The following is a 24,801-nucleotide window of genomic DNA, read 5'->3' on the forward strand; positions in this document are numbered from 1 at the left end:
GACACACACGTACCGACACACAGCACACACACAGGGAATGCTCTGATAGAGGACAGGACCCCACTAGCCCTTTGGGGAGACAGAGGGAGAGTTTGCCAGCACACACCAAAAACGCTATAATTATACAGGGACAACCCCTTATACAAGTGTTTTCCCTTATAGCATTTTTATATATGTAATCATATCGCCAAATAAGTGCCCCCCCTCTCTGTTTTAACCCTGTTTCTGTAGTGCAGTGCAGGGGAGAGCCTGGGAGCCTTCCTCACAGCAGAGCTGAGCAGGAAAATGGCGCCGTGTGCTGAGGAGAATAGGCCCCGCCCCCTTTTCGGCGGGCTCTTCTCCCGGAGTTTGTGAGATCTGGCAGGGGTTGAATACATCCATATAGCCTCAAGGGCTATATGTGATGTATTTTAGCCATAAAAAGGTATTATACATTGCTGCCCAGGGCGCCCCCCCCAGCGCCCTGCACCCTCAGTGACAGTTGGTGACTGTTGGTGAAGTGTGCTGACAACAATGGCGCACAGCTGCAGTGCTGTGCGCTACCTTATGAAGACTGAAAGTCTTCTGCCGCCTGTTTCTGGACCTCTGGACCTCTTCAACTTCGGCATCTGCAAGGGGGGTCGGCGGCACGGCTCCGGGACGAACCCCAGGGTGAGACCTGTGTTCCGACTCCCTCTGGAGCTAATGGTGTCCAGTAGCCTAAGAAGCAAATCCATCCTGCACGCAGGTGAGTTTACTTCTCTCCCCTAAGTCCCTCGTAGCAGTGAGCCTGTTGCCAGCAGGTCTCACTGAAAGAAAAAAACCTAACTTAAACTTTTATTCTAAGCAGCTCAGGAGAGCCACCTAGATTGCACCCTTCTCGGCCGGGCACAAAAATCTAACTGAGGCTTGGAGGAGGGTCATAGGGGGAGGAGCCAGTGCACACCACATGATCCTAAAGCTTTTATTATTGTGCCCTGTCTCCTGCGGAGCCGCTATATCCCCATGGTCCTTACGGAGTCCCCAGCATCCACTAGGACGTCAGAGAAAATACGTTTGTTTCTTCACCGTCGACACTAGATTCGGTGTCCGTGTCTGGGTCTGTGTCGACCGACTGAGGTAAAGGGCGTTTTACAGCCCCTGACGGTGTCTGAGACGCCTGGACAGGTACTAACTGGTTTGCCGGCCGTCTCATGTCGTCAACTGATTTTTGTAACGTGCTGACATTATCACGTAATTCCATAAACAAAGCCATCCATTCCGGTGTCGACTCCCTAGGGGGTGACATCACCATTACCAGCAATTGCTCCGCCTCCACACCAACATCGTCCTCATACATGTCGACACACACGTACCGACACACAGCAGACACACAGGGAATGCTCTTATCGAAGACAGGACCCCACTAGCCCTTTGGGGAGACAGAGGGAGAGTTTGCCAGCACACACCCAAGCGCTATAAATATATAGGAACAACCCTACAGAAGTGTTGTTTCCTTTATAGCAGCTTAATATATCAATATCGCCAAAAAAGTGCCCCCCCTCTCTGTTTTTTTACCCTGTTTCTGTAGTGCAGTGCAGGGGAGAGTCCTGGGAGCCTTCCTCGCAGCGGAGCTGTGCAGGAAAATGGCGCTGTGTGCTGAGGAGATAGGCCCCGCCCCCTATTTCGGCGGGCTCTTCTCCCGGTGTTTGTGAGACCTGGCAGGGGTTAAATACATCCATATAGCCCCAGGGGCTATATGTGATGTATTTTTAGCCAGAACAAGGTATTATCATTGCTGCCCAGGGCGCCCCCCCCCAGCGCCCTGCACCCTCAGTGACCGCTGGTGTGAAGTGTGCTGACAACAATGGCGCACAGCTGCAGTGCTGTGCGCTACCTCATGAAGACTGAAAAGTCTTCTGCCGCCGGTTTCTGGACCTCTTCACTTTTCGGCATCTGCAAGGGGGTCGGCGGCGCGGCTCCGGGACCGGACTCCATGGCTGGGCCTGTGTTTGATCCCTCTGGAGCTAATGGTGTCCAGTAGCCTAAGAAGCCAATCCATCCTGCACGCAGGTGAGTTCACTTCTCTCCCCTAAGTCCCTCGTTGCAGTGAGCCTGTTGCCAGCAGGACTCACTGAAAATAAAAAACCTAATAACTTTTTCTAAGCAGCTCTTTAGGAGAGCCACCTAGATTGCACCCTGCTCGGACGGGCACAAAAACCTAACTGAGGCTTGGAGGAGGGTCATGGGGGGAGGAGCCAGTGCACACCACCTAGTCCTAAAGCTTTTATTTTTGTGCCCTGTCTCCTGCGGAGCCGCTAATCCCCATGGTCCTGACGGAGTCCCAGCATCCACTAGGACGTCAGAGAAATATTTGGTGTGACCACCTTTTGCCTTTTAAACAGCATCAATTCTTCTAGGTACACCTGCACACAGTTTTTGAAGGAACTCTGTAAGGAGGTTGTTCCAAACTGTAGGCTTGCTTAATTCCTTCTGACTCTTCATGTAATCCAGATGCAATGCTGCCCTAAAGCGCCCTTTGGACACTCCAGACATGCACACTGCAACCTGTACAGCGCCCCGCAGCATCCTGAGGATGTGCCCCAGCACTGCTGTTCTTCTCAGCATGACGTCACACACTCAGTGGGCTTGGCCAGCACAGGGCGCCATAAAGCCCTCTAACAGGATGACATAAACGTATCACTATTCAGTTTTCGACAGACCGATAAATTAATTATTACATGATGAACTTGGGACTGCGCAGTTGTTCTGCTAAGTGTCAGGGGGCCTCCAAACTACCCATCCCCCCATACCATCCAACATTTTACACATGACAACCGGTACAAATTAGGAATGGGGGTGTGGGAATGTCCCCTTTCCTATACTTTCAAAGTTAATTTGGACAGTCAAAAATCGGTACAAAGCCCTTTTGGCAGGTACAGACCATAAAAAATAAAATAAAAAAAAGGTACTGTACCTGCCTGCCAGAAAGGTACAGTTGGAGGGTATGCCCCCCCCTCCCCCCCCTCTCCACAACCACACAGCAGGATACTGCGGTTCACAGGTGGGACAGCGAGACAGTGCCTGGAAAACCAGACTGTTCTGCGAAAATCGGGACAGTTGGGAGGTATGGATACATAAATAGATGAAGTTTATCTGTTAACTACAGTATATGCCAGGATAGATACAGTGTATGTTAGAAATATATATATATATAAGCAAAATCAGCATATAAATATGACATACATCAAGTACTTCGGTCATGCTTGTTTTATTTGTATTTTGTTGCTTAAAAACAGAAACATGAAAAAATTACATTAAAACATATTATGATCAGTACCACAAATGTCACATATTCAGCAGTTAGTTGTGAATGGCAAATTCATGCTTGTGTTTAGTAACAGCAAGGCATGTCTTAGGTTTGTGCTAAACTTAAGGTGAGCAGCCCTAAATCTCCTCATGTAAGCAACTATGCTTATGTCATGGAAATTATTGGCAGCACTATCATCAATGCAGCCAATAAAGGGCATTTTCTATAAGCCCCACGCCATAAATGTTTTACTGGTCATTTAAAAACGTCAGCCACTGCAGTGTTTAAAAAAAAAAAAAAAAAAAAAGACATTGCCTGATTTTGTCATTACTGCAACTGAATAAGTACACTTGTAAAACAGAGTTCAAACATAACAAGTCCTAATTTAATATCAGTACGTGTTAGACCAAATTCCCAATAGACCCAGTTCATGTCACAGTTATGCTCTAACCACACCCCAATCAGCAGCTATGCTACACACATCTGACAGCAGGAAAACAGGACTGTTCCATAAAGAATGGAATGCAGTTACTGTCAAATGCGTGTGTGGTGTGTGTGTGTGTGTGTGTGTGTGTGTGTGTGTGTGTGTATATATATATAATATATATATATATATATATATATATATATATATATATATATATATATATATATATAGCCTGTGAATATATCCCAAAATTATCAAATGTTGGGGTGCACATTAATGGTGGGCATATATTGCACTAATCAAAAATTACCCCTTAGGGGTCTATTCAATTGATGTCAGATACTTTCCGACGGAAAGGATCTGACAGTTGAGTATTCATTTTGAGGCCAAATCCGACAAGTTTTGACTGTTTCCGACAATGTCAATCCGGCTTTTTTTAAAGTCAGATCGACATTGTCGAAAACGGACCAAAAACCTGTCGGATTTGGCCACAAATCCAACAAAACACGTGGATCCGTGACTAATCTGCCGATCCACGTGTTTTCCGACAAGTCGGAAAAATGGCAGCCCCATTGAGTAGGTCGAATCATGATTCACCTTAAAAAAAAGTTGGAAGCTGCCATCTTTCCAACTAGACGGCAGTTCCGACTAGAATTGAATAGACCCCTTAGTGTACTTACTGTATAAGGTTTCATAGGAATATAAAGAAAATCCATGTGTGAGTGAAAAACAAAATAAGTTCTAAGAGAACAGAGAGAATGGAAGTATTGTCTGTCACCTTTGCTATTGAACTAAGCTGAATGCTGTACTGCAAAAAATGTCAATGTATACAAACTTTGTGTTCTACAGAAAATCTATACTTACTGTAGATCAGTCTCCTGAATTTCTACTACCGGTCAAAATAATGTTCCTGTATTTTGTCACATGTGTAAAAGGTCTGATATTATACGCCAGTTTAATATCTACAGCTACAGTCAATTGGAGAGATGAATGTAAAAGTTCAAATAAATTCACTTTGCATATTTACACTTTGTAATAACATATCCAACACACATCTATATTGCACAGTAAAGCAAGAGACACTAATAAATAACCAAGGGTTGGAGACGGAACAACCTTAATGCAAACAGTAACAGAACAATTAATACGGAATAAAATTATAAGATGCATTGTATCCAAACTAGAGAGGACTTCTGTCCCAAATGTCCACATATATTCAGAAACTGCTGTCTGAAGTGATAGGCTGATGCTACTTTAATATTCTACATAGGCTACTCCAAATGTTATACACTGTTTGTGGAAAAAATAATTTCCGTGAGAGGTCATGTGTTTTTGCACTTTAATGCTTTTAAAAACCAAGACGAGTTTCTCCAGCCAGTGTTTCTTATATTTAAGCAGACAATGAAGGATATTTGATATGTATTGGCAGAGGTAGTGGTAGAGAACAGCCTAGTTCAGTGGTTTCCAAATTTTTTTGAATCACGGCGTCCTAGAATAATCAGAATTTTTTTTCACGGCACCCCTAGGCCAAAAATGTCTTATTGAGAAATTTAGAAAGAAATATTACATTAAGTAGATCGCGTTTATATGTCATCCTTAGAGTCAGTTGTGTGGTGAGGGACAAGATTTGCTTCTGTTTGGCCACATATTTTATGACTGGCAGCCACCAGCACTGGTTTTACCTATTATATTGACCATGAATAATTTGAATTGGTCCTGGACCACCAACCCAGGGCCCCCCTGCAAGTGTCCCGAGGAACCCCAGGGAGCCACGGCACACAGTTTGGAAACCTCTGGCCTAGTTTGTTTGACTGCAGACCTCAATTGTTTAACTGTAGCTTGGACAACAGTGTTTAAATAAATTGTTAGTATGGTTTTACAAATGTTCCCCAGAGTGTTTTTTGATTGTTTGCCATTTGATCTCACTAGTGACATCACTAACACGAATATCCATGCTAAGCACACATTAGGCGATATATCATCCGTTCTAGCGAATGGCCAATATATCACGAGCCTGTATGCAGGTGTGTACACCTGATGTGTCTGAACAGCTCTGTTCTATATATCGTATGCAGATATATCGGGTACATCTGGACCGCCAGCACACTTACTGCAGGGATTGACTACAGCCAAATTCAAATGCCTGCCCAGCTGTGACGCCAAGACAACATATCGAGCAGCCAATCAGTAAGTGTATATGCTTACCTGAATCGGCCGTTCTGTTCAAGTCAAAGGTCAAACACAATAAATCCTTACTGCACTTTTGCTGATGATCTTCAAATTTGGACACCAAATAAGTCTAAATATGTTCATACAGCAGAAACATATTTCTGATCTAAATCCATTATCTTCCCCTTCCCTGCACCGTAGTGGTGCTGCCCACCTTTAAGCCAGCCCTATAAAACTGCAGTTATGTCAACAAAGTCAGGGAATGTCAATCATGGGAGGTTGGTTGGTTTTTATGAAGCAGCAATTTTTCACAAGGGGACAAACACACAAATTAGCATACGGCTGGTGAGAAGTCCATTTTCATTTAGAGGCTAATCATACCAGCATTCTCATTCTACACACATCAAAGGGAATAGAAAATAAGTGCATTATAAAATATGTACGAGATATAATGAAGAATAACTCTTGGGATCTGATTCCAAGCCATGAACTAGTAAAAGGCAGCAATGTTACCCTGGAGTTCATGTTATTAATGCTAGAAAAGTTCCTGATGTTACACCCATCGCTGCCGAATCTAGAAGGTATTTTAGAACAATGAATGAAATAAGGTGACTTAGCAATTCAAAAAGATAGTTCGGAAACTTTATGCTGGAATCCATCCACTGAGGGATCTTCACTAGAAAAAGCTGGTCTTTAGTTTGATGGTAGGAGCGCTTTGTACGGTAGGAACAGGCAGCTGGGAGGCAGCTCTGGCTTTGCTAGCTTGGTTGGCCCTGATGGCAGCTTCTAGGCGTGCCTTCAGCTCTGGAGCAGCACCCATTACAGTTTTAAAAGCATATGGGTAAAGAGGCCCAATACGCATCAAGTCTTGCAACGCAAACTCATGAAGGTCCTTTGATGAGGGTGAAGCAGAACTGAAAGTGTTGACATCCAGCAAGTAAGAAATTAGTGTGGGGACAAGGAGAGCAAGAAGTTGGACTCCTGTAGAGGAAAGACAAAGCAGTCAAAATAAAGTACAGAGTTATATGCCACTTAGCAAAAAAAAATAGTACCTGCATCACACAGGGTTTAGCAATATGCAGGTTTTAAGCACACCACTAGGAGGACACACCTTACTAGATAGATTCTGGTCTTGCCAGTATGGTTCTGTCAATACTGCATTATAAAACACTTTACTAAATTAAATGAATAGTGGCAGTGATCTGTCAATTGACATAATTGTAAAATAGGATTTGTGCCATACGATGTACCACTAACACACAAAGTCATTAATAAAAATTGGAACATCCGCTACATTCCACAAGCAAATAAAGACAGTACGTCTAGCCTCCCTAAAGTATACATCTAAATAAAAATGGTTTAATCCTGGATCAAAATAGAAGAATAAACCACCTACAAAACTAAAATATTAATTTCCGCAGCCTTAACACCCAGCAATAAGGAGAGGTCAAGCCCTCCACAGCAACGTAGTGATGTGGTTTTGCATAGAACAAAACCATCACTGTCAAAACTACTCCAAAAACAAGAAGTACAGAGGAATGAAAACTAAATTTGGCGGTAATGCACTGATCGGTTTTCATATTGCCAATTTAAAACGCAAGCCAACCTGGTGTGATAGGGAGGACAGTGTTACGCATGGAATTACATAATGCAATACATAATCCTGTCCGCCACACTAACACCTACTGATGCCCCAGACACCCCACTGTAACTCTACAGTCAGCCTGGCCCTCTACCACCTAAGCAGCCTGGGAAAATGGTCTCTAAGCATTGTGAGAATTTCTGAAAAGCAAAACCTAATGCAGCCAGTAACTGTCCTGCTTATCCTGGCATCTGTTCTAGAGCTACAGACTCATTTGTTAACAGTTTTGGTTTTGACTGAGGATTGACAGTCCATATATATGAAATTAAGATTTTTTTTTTTTTTTTAATGCCTCTCATGTCCTAAAGGGTGCACAGACATAAGTATACATTATCTTACAACTAGTGCCATCCTATCAAAAGCCAGACTTAAAAATGAGCCTGTTAACCATAGAAATTGGCAGGAATTAAAGGTTTACTCACTATTTTTTTCTTCTCCTAATACCACCAATCTCTCTAGTACTTTTATTCCTTCCTGAACAACCAGCAGCTCTGAACTGTTATTCGGTCTCTTCCTTTCAACGGCCTTCAGATTTTCAACCATGATGGGGGCCAAAGCATGTATATATGGGGTGGAGAGCGCTCTATTGGAGTGTTGAAAAACGGTCAGCAAGAGTTGGTAACCTTTAGCCTGAACCTATAAAAGAGGAAGAACACAAATGTAACTTGCTATTATTATAAAAAAAAAAAAAAAGTTTTATTTATATAGTGCTTTTCTCCAGCAGGACTCAAAGATGCTTTACAGATCTCAGAAACATAGTACAAGGATTGATAATTACAGCAAGTAGAAAACCAAACAGAAATACCATATATACTCGAGTATAAGTCGACCCGAATATAAGCAGAGGCACCTAATTTTACCACAAAAACCTGGGAAAACTTATTGACTCTTGTATAAGCCTACGGTGGGAAATGCAGCTCTAGCCGTACAAAGCCCTCATACTGCCAGATATGCCCTCACACTGCCAGATATGCCCCCACAGTGCCAGATATGCCCCCACAGTGCCAGATATGCCCCCACAGTGCCAGATATGACCTCATACTGCCAGATATGCCCCCCAGTGCCACATATGCCCCCCCAGTGCCAGGTATAACTTACCTTCCGCTGCTCCCGCACTGTCTTGTGAAGGAGGGACACGGGGGGCACAGCGCGCGCCTCTCCTGTGTCTCCGGCGGCCACGGCGGGTCTGTTAAATGAAGTGCCGGTTCGTGAGCCAATCAGAGCTCACGAACGGGTACTTAATTTAATAGACCCGCCGCTGCAGGAGGGACACAGGAGAGGCGCGCGCTGTGCCCTCCGTGTCCGTCCTTCCACTGACTCGAGTATAAACTGAGGGGGCTTTTTCAGCACAAAAAAAGTGCTGAAAAAGTCAGCTTATATACGGTAATTAAAAACATCAAAAACCTAGAGCACAATACACATATTGCAGGGTTGGTGCAAAATTTTGGGTCATAACCTTCACAGGTTACATATTCCACCCATGAATGGTACCAGATGAAGCTGCCATGGTGAGCGCATTACGCAGAATTACACTTGGTAGAATAGGTCACATCTAGAAGAGATAACACCAAATGAGTGGTTGCAGTGTCCTAAAGCTAGGAGTAAGTCCAAGTAATTTTCATCCCATCCACGAGCGTACCATGTGTGGCAGCCATGTTGGGCGCACTACCAACGTTACACTGTGGGAGATAAGCCAAACGAGGACCCGAGTTATATATTGGAGAAACTGACTCGTGTGTAATATGATATATCCTCCATGAATGGATCCAAGTGTTGACTAAAATAAAATAGCAGAATTAGTGATGTGCAGTGCAAAGTCCTCTTTGATGGCCACGTGTCTTGATTTGCACATGTGCATCTAACGTTCCATGACTTTGTGGGACAAGGTGGCGGCTCTTGCGCTAACCCATAGCAGATAGTGGGAGGACCGCAAGGCTTCATTACAAAGTCTAGACACGTGCTCCTAGTTTTCCTTCCCAAATGGCATACAGCCATCTCTGTGCTAAAGAGGTAGATCCCGATGCTCTCAGGGAGCCTTGAGGAGACATCTCAGGGCAGGTGTGGGGGCCGGTGCTGATGGGGAGTCACTGGTACAGTAACATTGCCCATGATCAGCAGAGGCCGCAGCTGCAGCCGGAAAAGCAGGGCACACACTCCAGAGCTGTCCCCTGCAAGCTCAAGCGGACCCCGAAGCACAGTGCAGTGGAGTAATCCATGGCCAGCATGTGAGAGCAGCAACTCAGTGCAGATTTGCCAGAGCAGTGGCTTGTGGGAATACTCTGACAAGGCACAGGTGTTCCTGGCTGTTGTACCTGGCCCGGGCAGGCTGGATAGGAGCCACATCTCTTTGTTCTTCTAGCGGTGGGATCAGTGTCACTCGGGTCCATTGGCAGTTACTGCTCTGAACCAAAGCTTCAGCATCCTGCAGCAGTGCTGGGGAGTGCATGTGGCACGATGGCGGCCACGGCCCATTCCATGTGATAATGAGGTGCAACACAGAATGTGAGTAGGCCAGGAGAAGGTCACAACTTGACTGATGGTTTATGTGAGATGGCGCTTAGATAAAGTCCTAGTTTAGCTGCCCCTTTTTCATAAGGAAGCTGAACTTAACATATATAACAAGGGATAGTTAAACCCTGAAAAAAGAGAAAACCACATACATAAGCAGCCAACATGTCTGAAACAAACACAGACCACAACCAGAAGTTGAGATTTATCTAAATGAAAGATACCTTATTCTCCCACCTATGGTTGCCAATCCCGCGGATCGGGGAGATCCTGGCATTTTGGCCAAAAATTGGCCGGGATTCAATCCCAGGATTAAATCCAGGGGTTGGGATGGGGGTGGCTGACACTGAAAAGGAACCAATCCCGGGTATCCCAGGATTCCCGGGTTTGATAATTTTTCAATCCAGATTGGCCATCCTACTCCCACCCTCTCAAAAACAAGTTCGCACTAATAAAAACATGGTGTTATTTTAAGAGCAAAAAAGGAAAAAAGGCCATATATTGTAGGATTTCTTTCCTGTAAACTAACCCAGGGGTCAGTGGAGGTCATGGCTTCTTTGAATCTGTTGATGCATCCGGTCTGCAATGATTGCACCCCGATTATCTCTGTGCTTGCAGACAACAGGAAGAGTGCAACCGCTGTCAGTATGCTCACTTCATCTGCTGTATGTTTGGAGTCAACTGGTAAAAAGAAAACAAAAATAAAAACCACACAAATATTATAATTCCTTAAACTTACTTGCATCCTTTAGTCATGTGTATTCGCAACAAATCTAGGGGTCAAAATAAAAGATTCTGAAGGATTTCTATTTAGCAATATGTTTTTCATTACACACACACACACACACACACACACACACACACACTGTATTTATGTATGTACATAAAAATCACCCAAGAGGCCGCAATAAAGGTGCATTTCCTGAATGGACTATTGCTAACTACTTCTAGACCCTCCAGCTAACTGCTATGCTGTATGACCAAACTACTACAATCTGATTCTTTTGCCTGTAATTCCCTGCAATTGTTCTCTGATGTCTAGGTGGGGGGAAATCACATTTGTTAATGCATACAATAAGTCACAAAACTTCTAGATCAGCCCTTCATTCTAACACACTGCCAGAATGCCATCAACCTCAGACTGAACTCTCATTAGTAGCCTTATCACAAGCATACTTACATGCTTCAAAGGAACCGTTATCTCAGACTCTCATTTGTCTTCCAAATCATTATACATACTCTCTAAACTCCTAGACCCACATACAGTACTCTATAGCTTAAATATGAATCTTAGAGTTCCACTGTAATACATATAAATCCTAATGACAAATCATGGTGTGGCAACCACAATTTCTTATTCCACGTAGTGTCCCCAATACCCATTACTTCTGCAAGTTTAATGCACTGATTTATCTCAGCACAGTATGCATAGCATTAAAGAATATATTAGAACATTATAAATTCAGTACTAATAATACCAAATTTCCATTAGTGATGATATTAAGCTATGGATTTATTAATACCTGGCTGAGAACACTCCAGTATAGATGCCAAGGTGCTACGCATCAGATCCGTCCACTGCTTCTGGGTTTTTTCCGTCTTGGCCAATGGTGAAGTTACAATCGTCTTTATGGCTTGTAAGCAAGCACTGACAGGCAGGGGGACCTGATTCTCTGGACACTTTATCGCTGTCTCCTTCAGAACTTTTGTGACCAAGTAAAGAATGGTAGGCAGTATGTTCATACATCCTGCAAACAAGGTGGTTATTAAACATGTTGAACATAGTTCTAAAAAATATTATCGCTATATATTGAATCTGAAATGTAGTATAGGAATTAAAATGACTGTTTATATTTGTTAAATTAATAAATAAATAAAAACACCCTCAAAAACTGAATTACCATAATGTAATAATGAATGATATACAGTGTACTAAAAACTAAGATTAGTTCTGATGTCAAATAAGGCTACTCTAATCAAGAGAGATTACATTTTAAAGGTCCACAGGGGGGGCCATGCAATTGTTTTACCACAAGGCTGCCGCTAGATGTCGCCTGACGGAGCAATTCAGTTGTTTCTCTGTTCGGAGGCGGATAGCTGTGTGTGTGTGTGTGTGTGTGTGTGTGTGTGTGTGTGTGTGTGTTTGTTGGGGCAGGGGGGATTGCACATTTCAGTTTGCAGCCTCCTGAGGTGACGAACTGAAATGTGCGATAAATAAGGAGTCTGGGCGCCCAAAGTAGTACTGTGGACGCTTGGCATGGCTAAACCTGATACTTCAGGGCACACCTATGGACACACACACATATGAATGGCTCTGGTGGGTGCCCATTACATTTATGCGCCCACAAAACAACTGAATTTCCCCCCACATGGTCCAGGTATTAACCAGGAAGTTTTGATTTTGTTATGGTTTCCAACAGTGACGTAATGCATTTACACTGAAAGAATAAGGGTGCCAAAGTTTAGAACATTCAAATGTTACATTTGTGTCCTCATCCATCCAGCATATTCACATCCTATGGTGAGAAATTTGACACCCACAGGTAGCTCTGACACCCATAGGTACTCTTTCTGAAATTGTGCATCTTAGTCGTATCTCATACAAAGATGCTCAGCGTGAACCAGAGACACTAGATTTGAACTTTTATTGCAAAGGAATAAGTATAAAATGTGTTTAAATTTGCAGATTAAACAGATCCATGGTGTGAGGCATGGTGCGGCCACACGTATTGGAATAGTAATGCCAGTCTCCAGTGCTTAAAGTGGTGCTAGGGAGGTGGTGGAACTCATCCCCCACCCCCCTCCCGGTGCCGATACAATAATAGGATTTTGGTACTTACAAGGTAAATCCTTTTCTTTGAATCCATAGGGGGCACTGGAGTACTCTTGGGATATGGACGGCTTCCGCAGGAAACAGGGCACTGAATATTTAAATTTAGAACACTCCACCCCTCCATATCCCAGAGTACCTCAGTGTTTTTTACTGAGCCGAATAGGAGCTATAGAGAGGTTGACAATGGAGTATTACATATAACATAACGGACAACAATGAAGTTGACATAAACGTTACTGACAACTAAACAGTTGACACCATAACTAGCACTTGATAATTTGAACCAGTCGGTGAGAGTGTGTTACCATAAGATTCCCTGAACTTACCACAAACCAGGTAAAACTGCTCTGGGTGGGCGTCCAGTGCCCCCTATGGATTCAAAGAAAAGGATTTACCTGGTAAGTACCAAAATACTATTTTCTTTTTCATCCACTAGGGGTCACTGGAGTACTCTTGGGACATACCAAAGCTTCCCCCATGGGCGGGAGAGCTGTTTGGCACCTGTAACACTAGGCGGCCAAAGCTAGATGCTGATGCCGCAAACGTATCAAACTTGTAAAAGCGCACAAACGTGTGCACGGAAGACCATGTTGCCACACGGCAAAGCTGCGTCGTAGAAGCTCCACGACCAGCTGCCCATGAAGTTCCCACAAAACGTGTGGAATGAGCTGTTACTGATGTAGGCGGCTGTAACCTAGCATGAACGTAAGCCTGACGTATGGTCAGTTTTATCCATCTGGATAAGGTCTGCTTAGAAGCTGGCCAACCCATCTTGGCAGCATCATAGAGAACAAACAACGTATCCGTCTTACGAACTGTAGACGTTCGGGACACAAACGCGTAATGCGCGTACACATCCAGAGTTCCAGAATGTGCTGTTAACACAGGAACTACTATTGGTTGTTTGATGTGAAAAGATGACACTACCTTTGGTAAGAAAGCGGGATTCATCCGAAGTTCCGCTCTGTCATCATGAAACACCAAATACGGTGGCTTGCATGACAAGGCACCCAAATCTGAAACACGCCTTGCCGAAGCTAAGGCTAGAAGAAAAATTGTTTTCCAAGTGAGAAACTTTATATCCACTTGCTGTAAGGGTTCAAAATATGAAGACTGTAAGAAATCTAAAACCAGATTCAAGTCCCATGGCGCTGTAGGTGGAATGAATGGAGGCTGTACTCTGAGGACACCTTGCAGAAAAGTGTGTATAGATGGCAATAGAGCCAATCTTCTTTGAAAGTAAATTGACAAAGCAGATACCTGCACCTTTAGTGTAGATAAACGCAGTCCTCCATCTAACCCCGTTTGTAGAAATAACAAAAGACGGGATAACTTGAAAGATGATGTCGGAAACTTCCGAGTTTCACACCAACCTATATAGGCACGCCAAATTTTGTAATAATGAGCTGCCGTAACTGGCTTCCTAGCTCGTAACATGGTTGGTAGAACCATTCTGGAATGCCCTCTCTTCTTAAGAGGGCGGTCTCAACAGCCACCCCGTCAAACGCAGCCGCGCTAAATCGGGGTAAAGGAACGGACCCTGTTGTAAAAAGTCCGGACGAAGTGGGAGCGGCCAAGGATCGTCTTCGAGTAGACCGTGGAGATCCGAGAACCAAGCTCTCCGAGGCCAATGAGGTGCCACTAGTATGACTGTGACAGACTCTCTTTTGATCCGTTTTAGCACCAGAGGGATCAGCGGAAACGGTGGAAACAGATACACTAGGCTGTACGGCCAAGCGATTGTGAGAGCGTCCACCGCCACTGCCTTTGGATCTCTCGTTCTGGACACATACTGGAGCGTTTGGTGATTGTGGCGAGACGCCATTAGGTCCACCTGAGGGTAACCCCACCGCTGAACCAACATGTGAAACACTTCTGGATTTAATGCCCATTCTCCTGGATGAAAATGCAGACGGCTGAGATAATCTGCCTCCCAGTTGTCCACTCCCGGAATGAACACTGCCGACAATATCACCTGGTGGCATTCTGCCCAATTGAGGAATCGAGCTACTTCCCGCATTGCCATGAGGCTTCTCGTTCCTCCATGTTTGTTGATGTATGCGACTGCCGTTGCATTGTCTGACTGCACTTGGACCGTCTGAAAGCGAAGCCTGTGTACTGCTTGTCGTAGTGCATTGTAAATTACGCGGAGTTCCAGGACATTTATAGACATCAATCTTTCGTGATCCGCCCAGAGACCCTGGAGCTGACAATTTTGAACTACAGCTCCCCAACCTCTGAGACTCGCGTCCGTCGTTAGAATTATCCAATTCCAGCCGCCGAACAGTTTCCCTGCGGTTAAATTGTGTACCTTGAGCCACCAGAGTAGAGACACCCTTGCCCTTGGCGACAACCTCACCCTGTGGTGAATCTGCAGATGCGAGCCCGACCACTGTGCGAGCACATCCAGTTGAAATGGACGTGAGTGAAATCTTCTGAACTGAAGCGATTCGAAAGCCGCCACCATTGTTCCTAAGAGGCGAATGCACAAATGTACCGAGACAGTGCGTGGCTTGAGCACTAATTGTACTAGATGGCGAATAATCTGTACTTTCTGTTGTGGTAGGTAAATTCTTTGATTTACCGTATCGAAAATCATACCTAGGAATTGAAGGCGTTGAGACGGAATGAGATGTGATTTCTTGAAGTTGACAATCCAACCGTGGTGAACTAGTACATTGTACGTTAGTTAGTAGCGCATGTTGGAGAAGCATCTGTTGAGACGGGGCTTTGATGAGCAGATTGTCTAAATACGGAACTATTGTCACTCCCAGGGATCTGAGATGAGCTATCATCACAGACATCACTTTGGTGAATACCCGAGGCGCTGACGATAGGCCAAACGGTAGAGCCTGAAACTGGTAATGGTTTTGGCGTATTGCAAACCGCAAGAACCTCTGATGAGGCTGCCAAATCGGAATGTGTAAGTACGCATCCTTGAGATCTAGCGCAATCATGAATTCCTTTGGCTCTAAACTTGCAATCACTGAGCGCAGAGATTCCATCTTGAATCTGTAGTAAGTACCGATTGAGACCCTTTAAGTTCAATATTGGCCTGACTGAGCCATCCATTTCCACAAACAGACTGGAATAATAACCCTGACCCTGTTGGTGTACAGGCACCGGAATCAAAACTGCTGAATCCAGTAGGGACTGAATGGCAATTTGCAGAACCGCCCTCATGTCGTCCGACAGAGGCAGTCCTGTCTTGAAAAACCGCAGTGGCGGAAGACAGTCGAACTCTATTTTGTAACCTCTTAACACTAAATTGCGGTTCCACCCATCCGCGGATATCTGGAACCACGCCAAATGGAACGTCTGAAGGCGTGCTCCCACAATCGGAGAACCGAGATGGGCTGGTAGCCCGTCATGCCACTGGCTTGTCGGTGACCTTAGCGTCCTGATGACTTGTGTTGGTTTGTTGGAAACCACGTCCACGACCACGTCTACCAGGCGTGGCTGTTCCTCTGCCACGTCTGCGAAAGGACTGAGGTCTAAAGGATTTGAACGCAGGTCCAGAGTACCTCCGTCTTGGTACCGGTGGAGGCAATGGTAAGAAAACCGACTTTCCTCCCGTGGCCTCAGAAATCCACGTGTCCAATTCAGGACCAAACAACTTCTTGCCACCGTAAGGTAACGCCTCTATACCTCTTTTGACCTCTGCCTCCGCTTGCCAAGAACGCAGCCAGAGTGCTCGTCGTGCCGTAAATAGCGACGATGAAATACGAGAAGTGAGCTGACAGACGTCAGTAGAAGCTGTACAGAGATACTCCGCAGCCTCACACATTTGATCAGCAAGAAGTATAAGGTGTTCGTCATGTAGGGCAGACTTGAGTTCTGTAATCCATACTGAGCGCCTTAGTGACCCAGATACCAACCAAGCCAGGTCTCAGCAGCACTCCTGCTGCTACATACATGGACTTTAGCATAGTTTCTATTTTGCGATCTGAAGGGTCTTTAAGCGTAGTAGCAGCTGGCACTGGTATGGTTAATTTCTTTGTAAAGTTTCGACACTGACGAATCAACTATTGGTGGATTCTCCCATGTACATGTCACAGAGTCTGGAAACGGGTAACTAGACTTAAATCTGCGAGGAATAGAAAACCGTTTATCTGGAGTCTGTCGTGTTTCTACTAACATCTTATTAAGAGACTCCGAAACAGGAAAACACATTGGAGTTCTCTGTCGTTTAGTAAATACGACCTGATCATTTGTCAGAGGCTCCTCAGTTTCTGTAAATTTCAGAGACTGACGCACCGCTCTGATGAGATTATCAATGCCTGAGCTGTTAAAATCCTCACTATCTGACTCCACTTCGCCCTCCTCACCCTCGTCTTGTGCCGTGAGGTCTGGCATGGAATCGTCAGAATGCAACATAGCAGAAACTGGTGAATCATAAGACATATGAAATTTATCCCGTCTACCCAAAATGGATTTGGACCTTTCGCAAGGCGGAGACGCCTCCGGTAGTTCTGGCGGTCTCACCCTAGACTCAGATCTTGCCGCTTCCCGCTCTTGTCGAGCGGCGGTCAATTCTGATTGCAACCCAGCCAGTACATTGGCTAGCATTCCCCATGGAGGGTCCGGGGAGGAAATTGGCTTTAAAACCGAAGCAGAAATTGTATTCGGAACCGAATCCCCAAAACATACAGTACATGTGGTAGATCCATCCGGTAACACTGCTACAGACTTTGCAGTGATGCTTTTTAATTTTTGCTGGTGCCTTACTCATTATGGAGACAGACAACTCAATACACAAAAAACAGACACTTGCACGACTCAGTAAAATAGTACGAAGGTGTCTCTATATATTTATCTGGCCAAATGCAGTACACGTGGCTAGTACTATGAAATGTGATCCCAAATTCCCACTAACACCCCTGCGCCTCCGGTGGAGTAGAGATGTAGTACTGGAACGTTCTGGAATCACAGCAGGAAGACACAGGAAGCATGGTTAAAATGGCTGCAATGCCTAAAATTACAGTCACAGTACAGGTTACAAGGCTTTAAACTGATATATAACCCTGTATGAAAATCCTGTGTAATCATGGCTGCAGCCTAGCATAGTGCTGTTGCTGCAGTTTATCCCCCCTCGTGCCGCTGATTGTACCCCTTGCAGTCTGTAATGCCCCCCCCTGTATGCTCCGTTGCGGATGCAGTATGCGGGGCGAGCAGCGTGTGGGGCCGCCAGCGGGAGCCGGGTAGCGGGACGCACTGGAACAGACAGCGGGGAGCGCGTCCTGAAGCGCTCTAAGCAGCGGCCAGAGCAGCGGCGGTGGGCGGGCGGGCGGACTGTAGAAGGATCCCAGCCCCATCAGCTTTAAAGAAAACTTTGTCCCCACACAGCGGGGCGGCAGCGTGAGCTGGCCTCCCCGACCAACATACCTCGACTCCTGCTGCTGTGGTGAGGCTCCGACGGGGCTTCTCTGCAAGCGCCGGCCAGCCTGTCTGCAGGAGGTCTGTATGGCTGTGAGGGTGCTCATTTATTGAGGACCGACACGCCACAGCTGCTAGTAGCAGCTTGCACTATCCCTGACCCTGCCTTTTGGAAGGGAAAAAGGGATGTGCATGAAAAAAGAAAAATATTACTAAAAAAAAAAAAAAAAATATTCAAAAGAATTGTGGACCAAGCCACAGAACCTGTTGCTACGTCGAGCACAGAAAAAACACTGAGGTACTCTGGGATATGGAGGGGTGGAGTGTTCTAAATTTAAATATTCAGTGCCCTGTTTCCTGCGGAAGCCGTCCATATCCCAAGAGTACTCCAGTGACGCCTAGTGGATAAAAAAGAAAAAGGGATTGTGCGCACAGCAGGAGAGCGCCCAAAAAAGGTGCGTAGTCTAAAAAAGAAAGGGGCATGGTCACGCAAAGTATCCCCAATTAAAATTATGCAGAATAGTAGCACAATCTTATTCACATTACACCATATAGTGGTGTCCCTTATTCATGTTATGACACACATTAGTGCCCCTTATACACAAAGCCCACAGTAGTAGCACCCCTAATACACACAATGCCCACAGTAGTAGCACCCCTAATACACATAATGCTCACAGCAGTAGCGCCCCTTATACAAAGTCACAGTAATAGTGCCCCTTATGCAATGTCCACCATAGTGGTAGTGCCCCGTTATGTAGAGCCCATAGTAGTGGTGCCGCTTATGCAATGCCCCCAGTAGTAGTGTCCATTATGTCCCCAGGAGTGATGCCCCTTATACAATGCCCTCATTAGTATTTCCCTTAGTGGTAATGCCCCTGTGTAGTAATGCTCCTGTAGTAGTGCTGCCTGCAGTTATACCCTCAGTACTTCAGCCTCCTGTACTTTAGCCCCCAGTGGTAATGCCCCCTGTAGTTGTGCCCCCTGTACTTGGGAAATGCCCTGAAGTTATGTACCCAGTAGTTTAGACGTCAATAGTTATGCCACTAGTAGTTTAGCCCCTCTGTAGTTTAGCCCCAGTAAATTAGCGCCCTGCAGTTATGCCCCCAATAGTTCAGTCCCTTGTGGTAATGCCCATTTAGAAGAGACGCTTACACACAGACAAAAAAATACAACAAAACACAATACTCACCAAGCCCCGCTTCTGCACTGCTGACCTCTGCCTGACCACCAGCTCCTCAGAACTATGGGAGAGGCGTCATGACGTCTCTTCCATTGCGCAGCACACTGTCGGAAGTCGGAGCTAAGGACTGAGCTCCTGCCTCCGGCTGCCGCTGTGGGGAGGGAGCCGGGTGCCCGCCGGTAACACAATCTCAACAGGCACCCGGCATTTCCCTGCAGCCGGGCTGACATCGGGTTAGGTGAGCTGGAGGAGGCGGAACTGGTCCCGTCTCCAAATGGAACTGACGGAACGCAGTTCCGGCCCGTTCTGGCTCATTTTAACCCCCGCCAGTCTCAGAAGTCAGTCTACCACTGCAATGTATATTTGATGCATTAGTGATGCGACCATTATGCCTATGTAACAAAAAAAATGCCAGCGTAGCAAAGGTGCAAAGTCCCTGGAACGCCATACAGGGCTATTTAAGCAAAAGTGACAAAATTGTAAATGCATACCCTTTATCCTTATTCAACATGTCTCCTAATTAGATCGGACTTTGCACTTCAGACCACAAGTCAGATGTTGAGGATTTACCTGCTGGTGAGCACAGAGGAGGCAGCTCAGCTAGGATGGTCACTGTAGATGCTACAAGGCGTGCACTTTCTTCTGAAAGCTGCTGATGCTTGGTGACAATGTGGCTTGGAGAGTCAGACATCTTGGAGCTGAGCTGTGGCATGTGTCGTACCAAGATGAACATTAGCAGCTCCATAGCAGAAAAGACAAGAGACTTTCCTGGGGTCAGGCCACCACTTTCCTCACCTTCACCCAAATTTGTCTGCGTTTCCTTTTCACTTGTGTCATCTTTATCTGTAATATATGGAAGACAATAGTCTAATTTACTGTGACAGTCATAGAATTATTACTGTTATTTGGTGCAATGAGACCTGATGTGTGGATGCCAACACCCCAACAGGCAGACTCGCAAACACAGCAAAGCACGTTCGATGGGCTGCATAAAGCCTGAAATTCTCTCTAACAGGCACCCATCAGCCTTTGGTCTTACTTTGAACCGTTCTTTGCTCCTGTAATTGGTCATAAGCAGCTCTCACAATCTGCTGCACTACTTTAGTGACTAAAAGCTGAACGGAGGATGGATCACAAGTCAGCAGTAGGCGATGAAGAACATTGAGGAGCTCCACTCCAATCACCTAGGACAGAGGAAGTAAGCATGCTGTTATACAAAGACTACCAGGTACTTTTGTTAAACTACAATGAAAATTATTCAAATATAATTAGGAAAAAAAGAAATATTTCTGAAGAGTCCCAAACTAGGTAACAAAGTCACAATGAATACACATCAATTTCTAATACAAAAAAATAGATACCTTAGGAGGCTACTAGCAAACCTCAGTATGGTCAGGGACAACCGCCTAACAATCACACAAAGCCTTATGCTGTATACACACAGGACGATACTGTATATTGTCTTTTCTATCGAACAGAAGATATATCATTTACATATTGGCAGGTGTGTACACACAATATGTATGTGACCGTCGTCATTGACAGCATATTACGATAGACCTGCAGAACAGTTAATGCCCGATATATCTGCATATATATTGGCGCATCTGATTGTGGGTACGTGCGACCCACTGACAGTCCGTATACTTGCTGCAAGGACCGCCGGTGACTGACCTTACAACTGGGTGGGCAAATTCAGAAAACCACCCAGTTGTGATGTCAGTGCAGATACATCGAGCGGCTGATGGGTACGTGTGTATACTGCTAGAATTGGCTGCTCTGTCGGTGCGATGGCAGGTCAGCAGATATACAGATGCGTCTTCATACGTCCAGACGCAATACGCCACCACACAGCGCGAGATGACTGGCGCAAGTGAGCCACCAAGTCCATGTAACTGCTGGCACCTGGCATCTTTTTTTTGCTGAAAATGCAACTTAGTTGCAATGTGACATGGCTAGGACGCACCAGGAGATTGTGCTGAGTAATTTGATATGCAACACTTGTACTGTATATTGTGTGTGACTGTGGGCCTAATTCAGACCTGATCGAAGCAGATAATTTGTTAGCTAATGGGCAAAACCATGTGCACTGCGCGGGGGGGATATAACATGTGCAGAGAGAGTTAGATTTGGGTGGGGTGTGTTTAATCTGAAATCTAAATAACAATGTAAAAATAAACGACGACTGAACTGTAGCAGCAAAGTGAACACAGAGTCGGACCAGTTGTGTATAAGAGTGTTTCTCTAAACTGGCAGAGCTTAATCATGAGGTTAAACACAAGGACAGTCTGATTTATGTTAAGCGGCAACCCTATGAACATTGAAGTGTCTAAATTAAGTTAATAGAATACTCATGCCTATGCTACAGAGAATGGGACAAAAAATAAGAATTTACTCACCGGTAATTCTATTTCTCGTAGTCCGTAGTGGATGCTGGGAACTCCGTAAGGACCATGGGGAATAGCGGGCTCCGAAGGAGGCTGGGCACTCTAGAAAGATTTATGACTACCTGGTGTGCACTGGCTCCTCCCACTATGACCCTCCTCCAAGCCTCAGTTAGGACACTGTGCCCGGACGAGCTGACATAATAAGGAAGGATTTAGAATCCCGGGTAAGACTCATACCAGCCACACCAATCACACCGTACAACTCGTGATACTATATCCAGTTTGACAGTATGAAAACAACTGAGCCTCTCAACAGATGGCTCAACAATAACCCTTTAGTTAGCAATAACTATTTACAATTATTGCAGACAATCCGCACTTGGGATGGGCGCCCAGCATCCATTACGGACTACGAGAAATAGAATTACCGGTGAGTAAATTCTTATTTTCTCTGACGTCCTAGTGGATGCTGGGAACTCCGTAAGGACTATGGGGATTATACCAAAGCTCCCAAACGGGCGGGAGAGTGCGGATGACTCTGCAGCACCGAATGAGAGAACTCTAGGTCCTCCTCAGCCAGGGTATCAAATTTGTAGAATTTTGCAAACGTGTTTGCCCCTGACCAAGTAGCTGCTCGGCAAAGTTGTAAAGCCGAGACCCCTCGGGCAGCCGCCCAAGATGAGCCCACCTTCCTTGTGGAATGGGCATTTACAGATTTTGGCTGTGGCAGGCCTGCCACAGAATGTGCAAGCTGAATTGTACTACAAATCCAGCGAGCAATAGTCTGCTTAGAAGCAGGAGCACCCAGCTTGTTGGGTGCATACAGGATAAACAGCGAGTCAGATTTTCTGACTCCAGCCGTCCTGGAAACATATATTTTCAGGGCCCTGACAACGTCTAGCAACTTGGAGTCCTCCAAATCCCTAGTAGCCGCAGGCACCACAATAGGCTGGTTCAGGTGAAACGCAGACACCACCTTAGGGAGAAACTGGGGACGAGTCCTCAATTCTGCCCTATCCATATGGAAATTCAGATAAGGGCTTTTACATGATAAAGCCGCCAATTCTAACACTCGCCTGGCTGAAGCAAAGGCCAATAACATGACCACTTTCCACGTGAGATATTTTAGATCCACGGATTTTAGTGGCTCAAACCAATGTGATTTTAAGAAACTCAACACCACGTTGAGATCCCAAGGTGCCACAGGAGGCACAAACGGGGGCTGAATATGCAGCACTCCTTTCACAAATGTCTGAACTTCAGGTACTGAAGCTAGTTCTTTTTGAAAGAAAATCGACAGAGCCGAGATCTGTACTTTAATGGAGCCTAGTTTTAGGCCCATATTCACTCCTGCTTGCAGGAAATGCAGAAATCGACCCAGCTGAAATTCCTCTGTTGGGGCCTTTTTTGCCTCGCACCATGCAACATATTTCCGCCATATGCGGTGATAATGCTTTGCCGTAACATCTTTCCTGGCTTTAATAAGCGTAGGAATGACTTCTTCCGGAATACCCTTTTCCTTCAGGATCCGGCGTTCAACCGCCATGCCGTCAAACGCAGTCGCGGTAAGTCTTGGAACAGACAGGGCCCCTGCTGTAGCAGGTCCTGTCTGAGCGGTAGAGGCCACGGGTCCTCTGAGAGCATCTCTTGAAGTTCCGGGTACCATGCTCGTCTTGGCCAATCCGGAACCACGAGAATTGTGTTTACTCCTCGCTTTCTTATTATTCTCAATACCTTTGGTATGAGAGGCAGAGGAGGGAACACATAAACCGACTGGTACACCCACGGTGTCACTAGAGCGTCCACAGCTATCGCCTGAGGGTCCCTTGACTGGCGCAATATCTTTTCAACTTTTTGTTGAGGCGGGACGCCATCATGTCCACCTGTGGTTTTTCCCAACGGTTTACCAGCATCTGGAAAACTTCTGGATGAAGTCCCCACTCTCCCGGGTGGAGGTCGTGTCTGCTGAGGAAGTCTGCTTCCCAGTTGTCCACTCCCGGAATGAACACTGCTGACAGTGCTAGAACATGATTCTCCGCCCATCGGAGAATTCTTGTGGCTTCTGCCATTGCCATCCTGCTTCTTGTGCCTCCCTGTCGATTTACATGGGCGACTGCCGTGATGTTGTCTGACTGGATCAGCACCGGCTGGTGTAGGAGCAGGGATTTTGCCTGACTTAGGGCATTGTAAATGGCCTTTAGTTCCAGAATATTTATGTGAAGGGAAGTCTCCTGACTCGACCATAGTCCTTGGAAGTTTCTTCCCTGTGTGACTGCCCCCCAGCCTCGAAGGCTGGCATCCGTGGTCACCAGGACCCAGTCCTGTATGCCGAACCTGCGGCCCTCTAGAAGATGGGCACTCTGCAGCCACCACAGTAGAGACACCCTGGTTCTTGGAGACAGGGTTATTAAGCGATGCATCTGAAGATGCGATCCGGACCATTGGTCCAACAGGTCCCACTGAAAGATTCTGGCATGGAACCTGCCGAAGGGAATTGCTTCGTAAGAAGCTACCATCTTTCCCAGGACCCGCGTGCAGTGATGCACTGATACCTGTTTTGGTTTCAGGAGGTCTCTGACTAGAGATGACAACTCCCTGGCTTTCTCCTCCGGGAGAAACACTTTTTTCTGGACTGTATCCAGAATCATACCCAGGAACAGTAGCCGTGTCGTCGGAACCAGCTGTGACTTTGGGATATTCAGAATCCAGCCGTGCTGGTGCAGCACTTCCTGAGATAGTGCTACTCCCACCAACAACTGTTCCTTGGACCTCGCCTTTATTAGGAGATCGTCCAAGTACGGGATAATTAAAACTCCCTTTTTTCGAAGGAGTATCATCATTTCCGCCATAACCTTGGTAAATACCCTCGGTGCCGTGGACAGTCCAAACGGCAGCGTCTGGAATTGGTAATGGCAATCCTGTACCACAAATCTGAGGTACTCCTGGTGAGGATGGTAAATGGGGACATGCAAGTAAGCATCCTTGATGTCCAGGGATACCATGTAATC

The 24,801-nt window shown here is 45.7% G+C and overlaps 1 protein-coding gene across 2 annotated transcripts in view; it reads right to left on the reverse strand.

Moving 5' to 3' along the window:
• Positions 1-3,213: 3,213 nt before the first annotated feature.
• Positions 3,214-24,801, reverse strand: part of HEATR5B (HEAT repeat containing 5B) — a 199,365-nt gene continuing 177,777 nt past the window's right edge. The window contains exons 31-36 of one of the 2 annotated variants that reach the window (XM_063917975.1): positions 20,446-20,590; positions 19,977-20,249; positions 11,538-11,762; positions 10,544-10,695; positions 7,929-8,142; positions 3,214-6,845 (exon numbers count right to left, since the gene is read on the reverse strand). In XM_063917975.1, the coding sequence (XP_063774045.1) occupies positions 6,541-6,845; positions 7,929-8,142; positions 10,544-10,695; positions 11,538-11,762; positions 19,977-20,249; positions 20,446-20,590 (1,314 nt within the window). In that variant the 3' untranslated portion in view covers positions 3,214-6,540. Of the gene's footprint in view, positions 6,846-7,928; positions 8,143-10,543; positions 10,696-11,537; positions 11,763-19,976; positions 20,250-20,445; positions 20,591-24,801 lie in introns of those variants that run through there. The other variant, XM_063917976.1, reaches the window with a different exon arrangement.

Source organism: Pseudophryne corroboree, chromosome 4 (assembly GCF_028390025.1).
Source record: "Pseudophryne corroboree isolate aPseCor3 chromosome 4, aPseCor3.hap2, whole genome shotgun sequence".
In the NCBI taxonomy this organism is placed as follows: Eukaryota; Metazoa; Chordata; class Amphibia; order Anura; family Myobatrachidae; genus Pseudophryne; species Pseudophryne corroboree.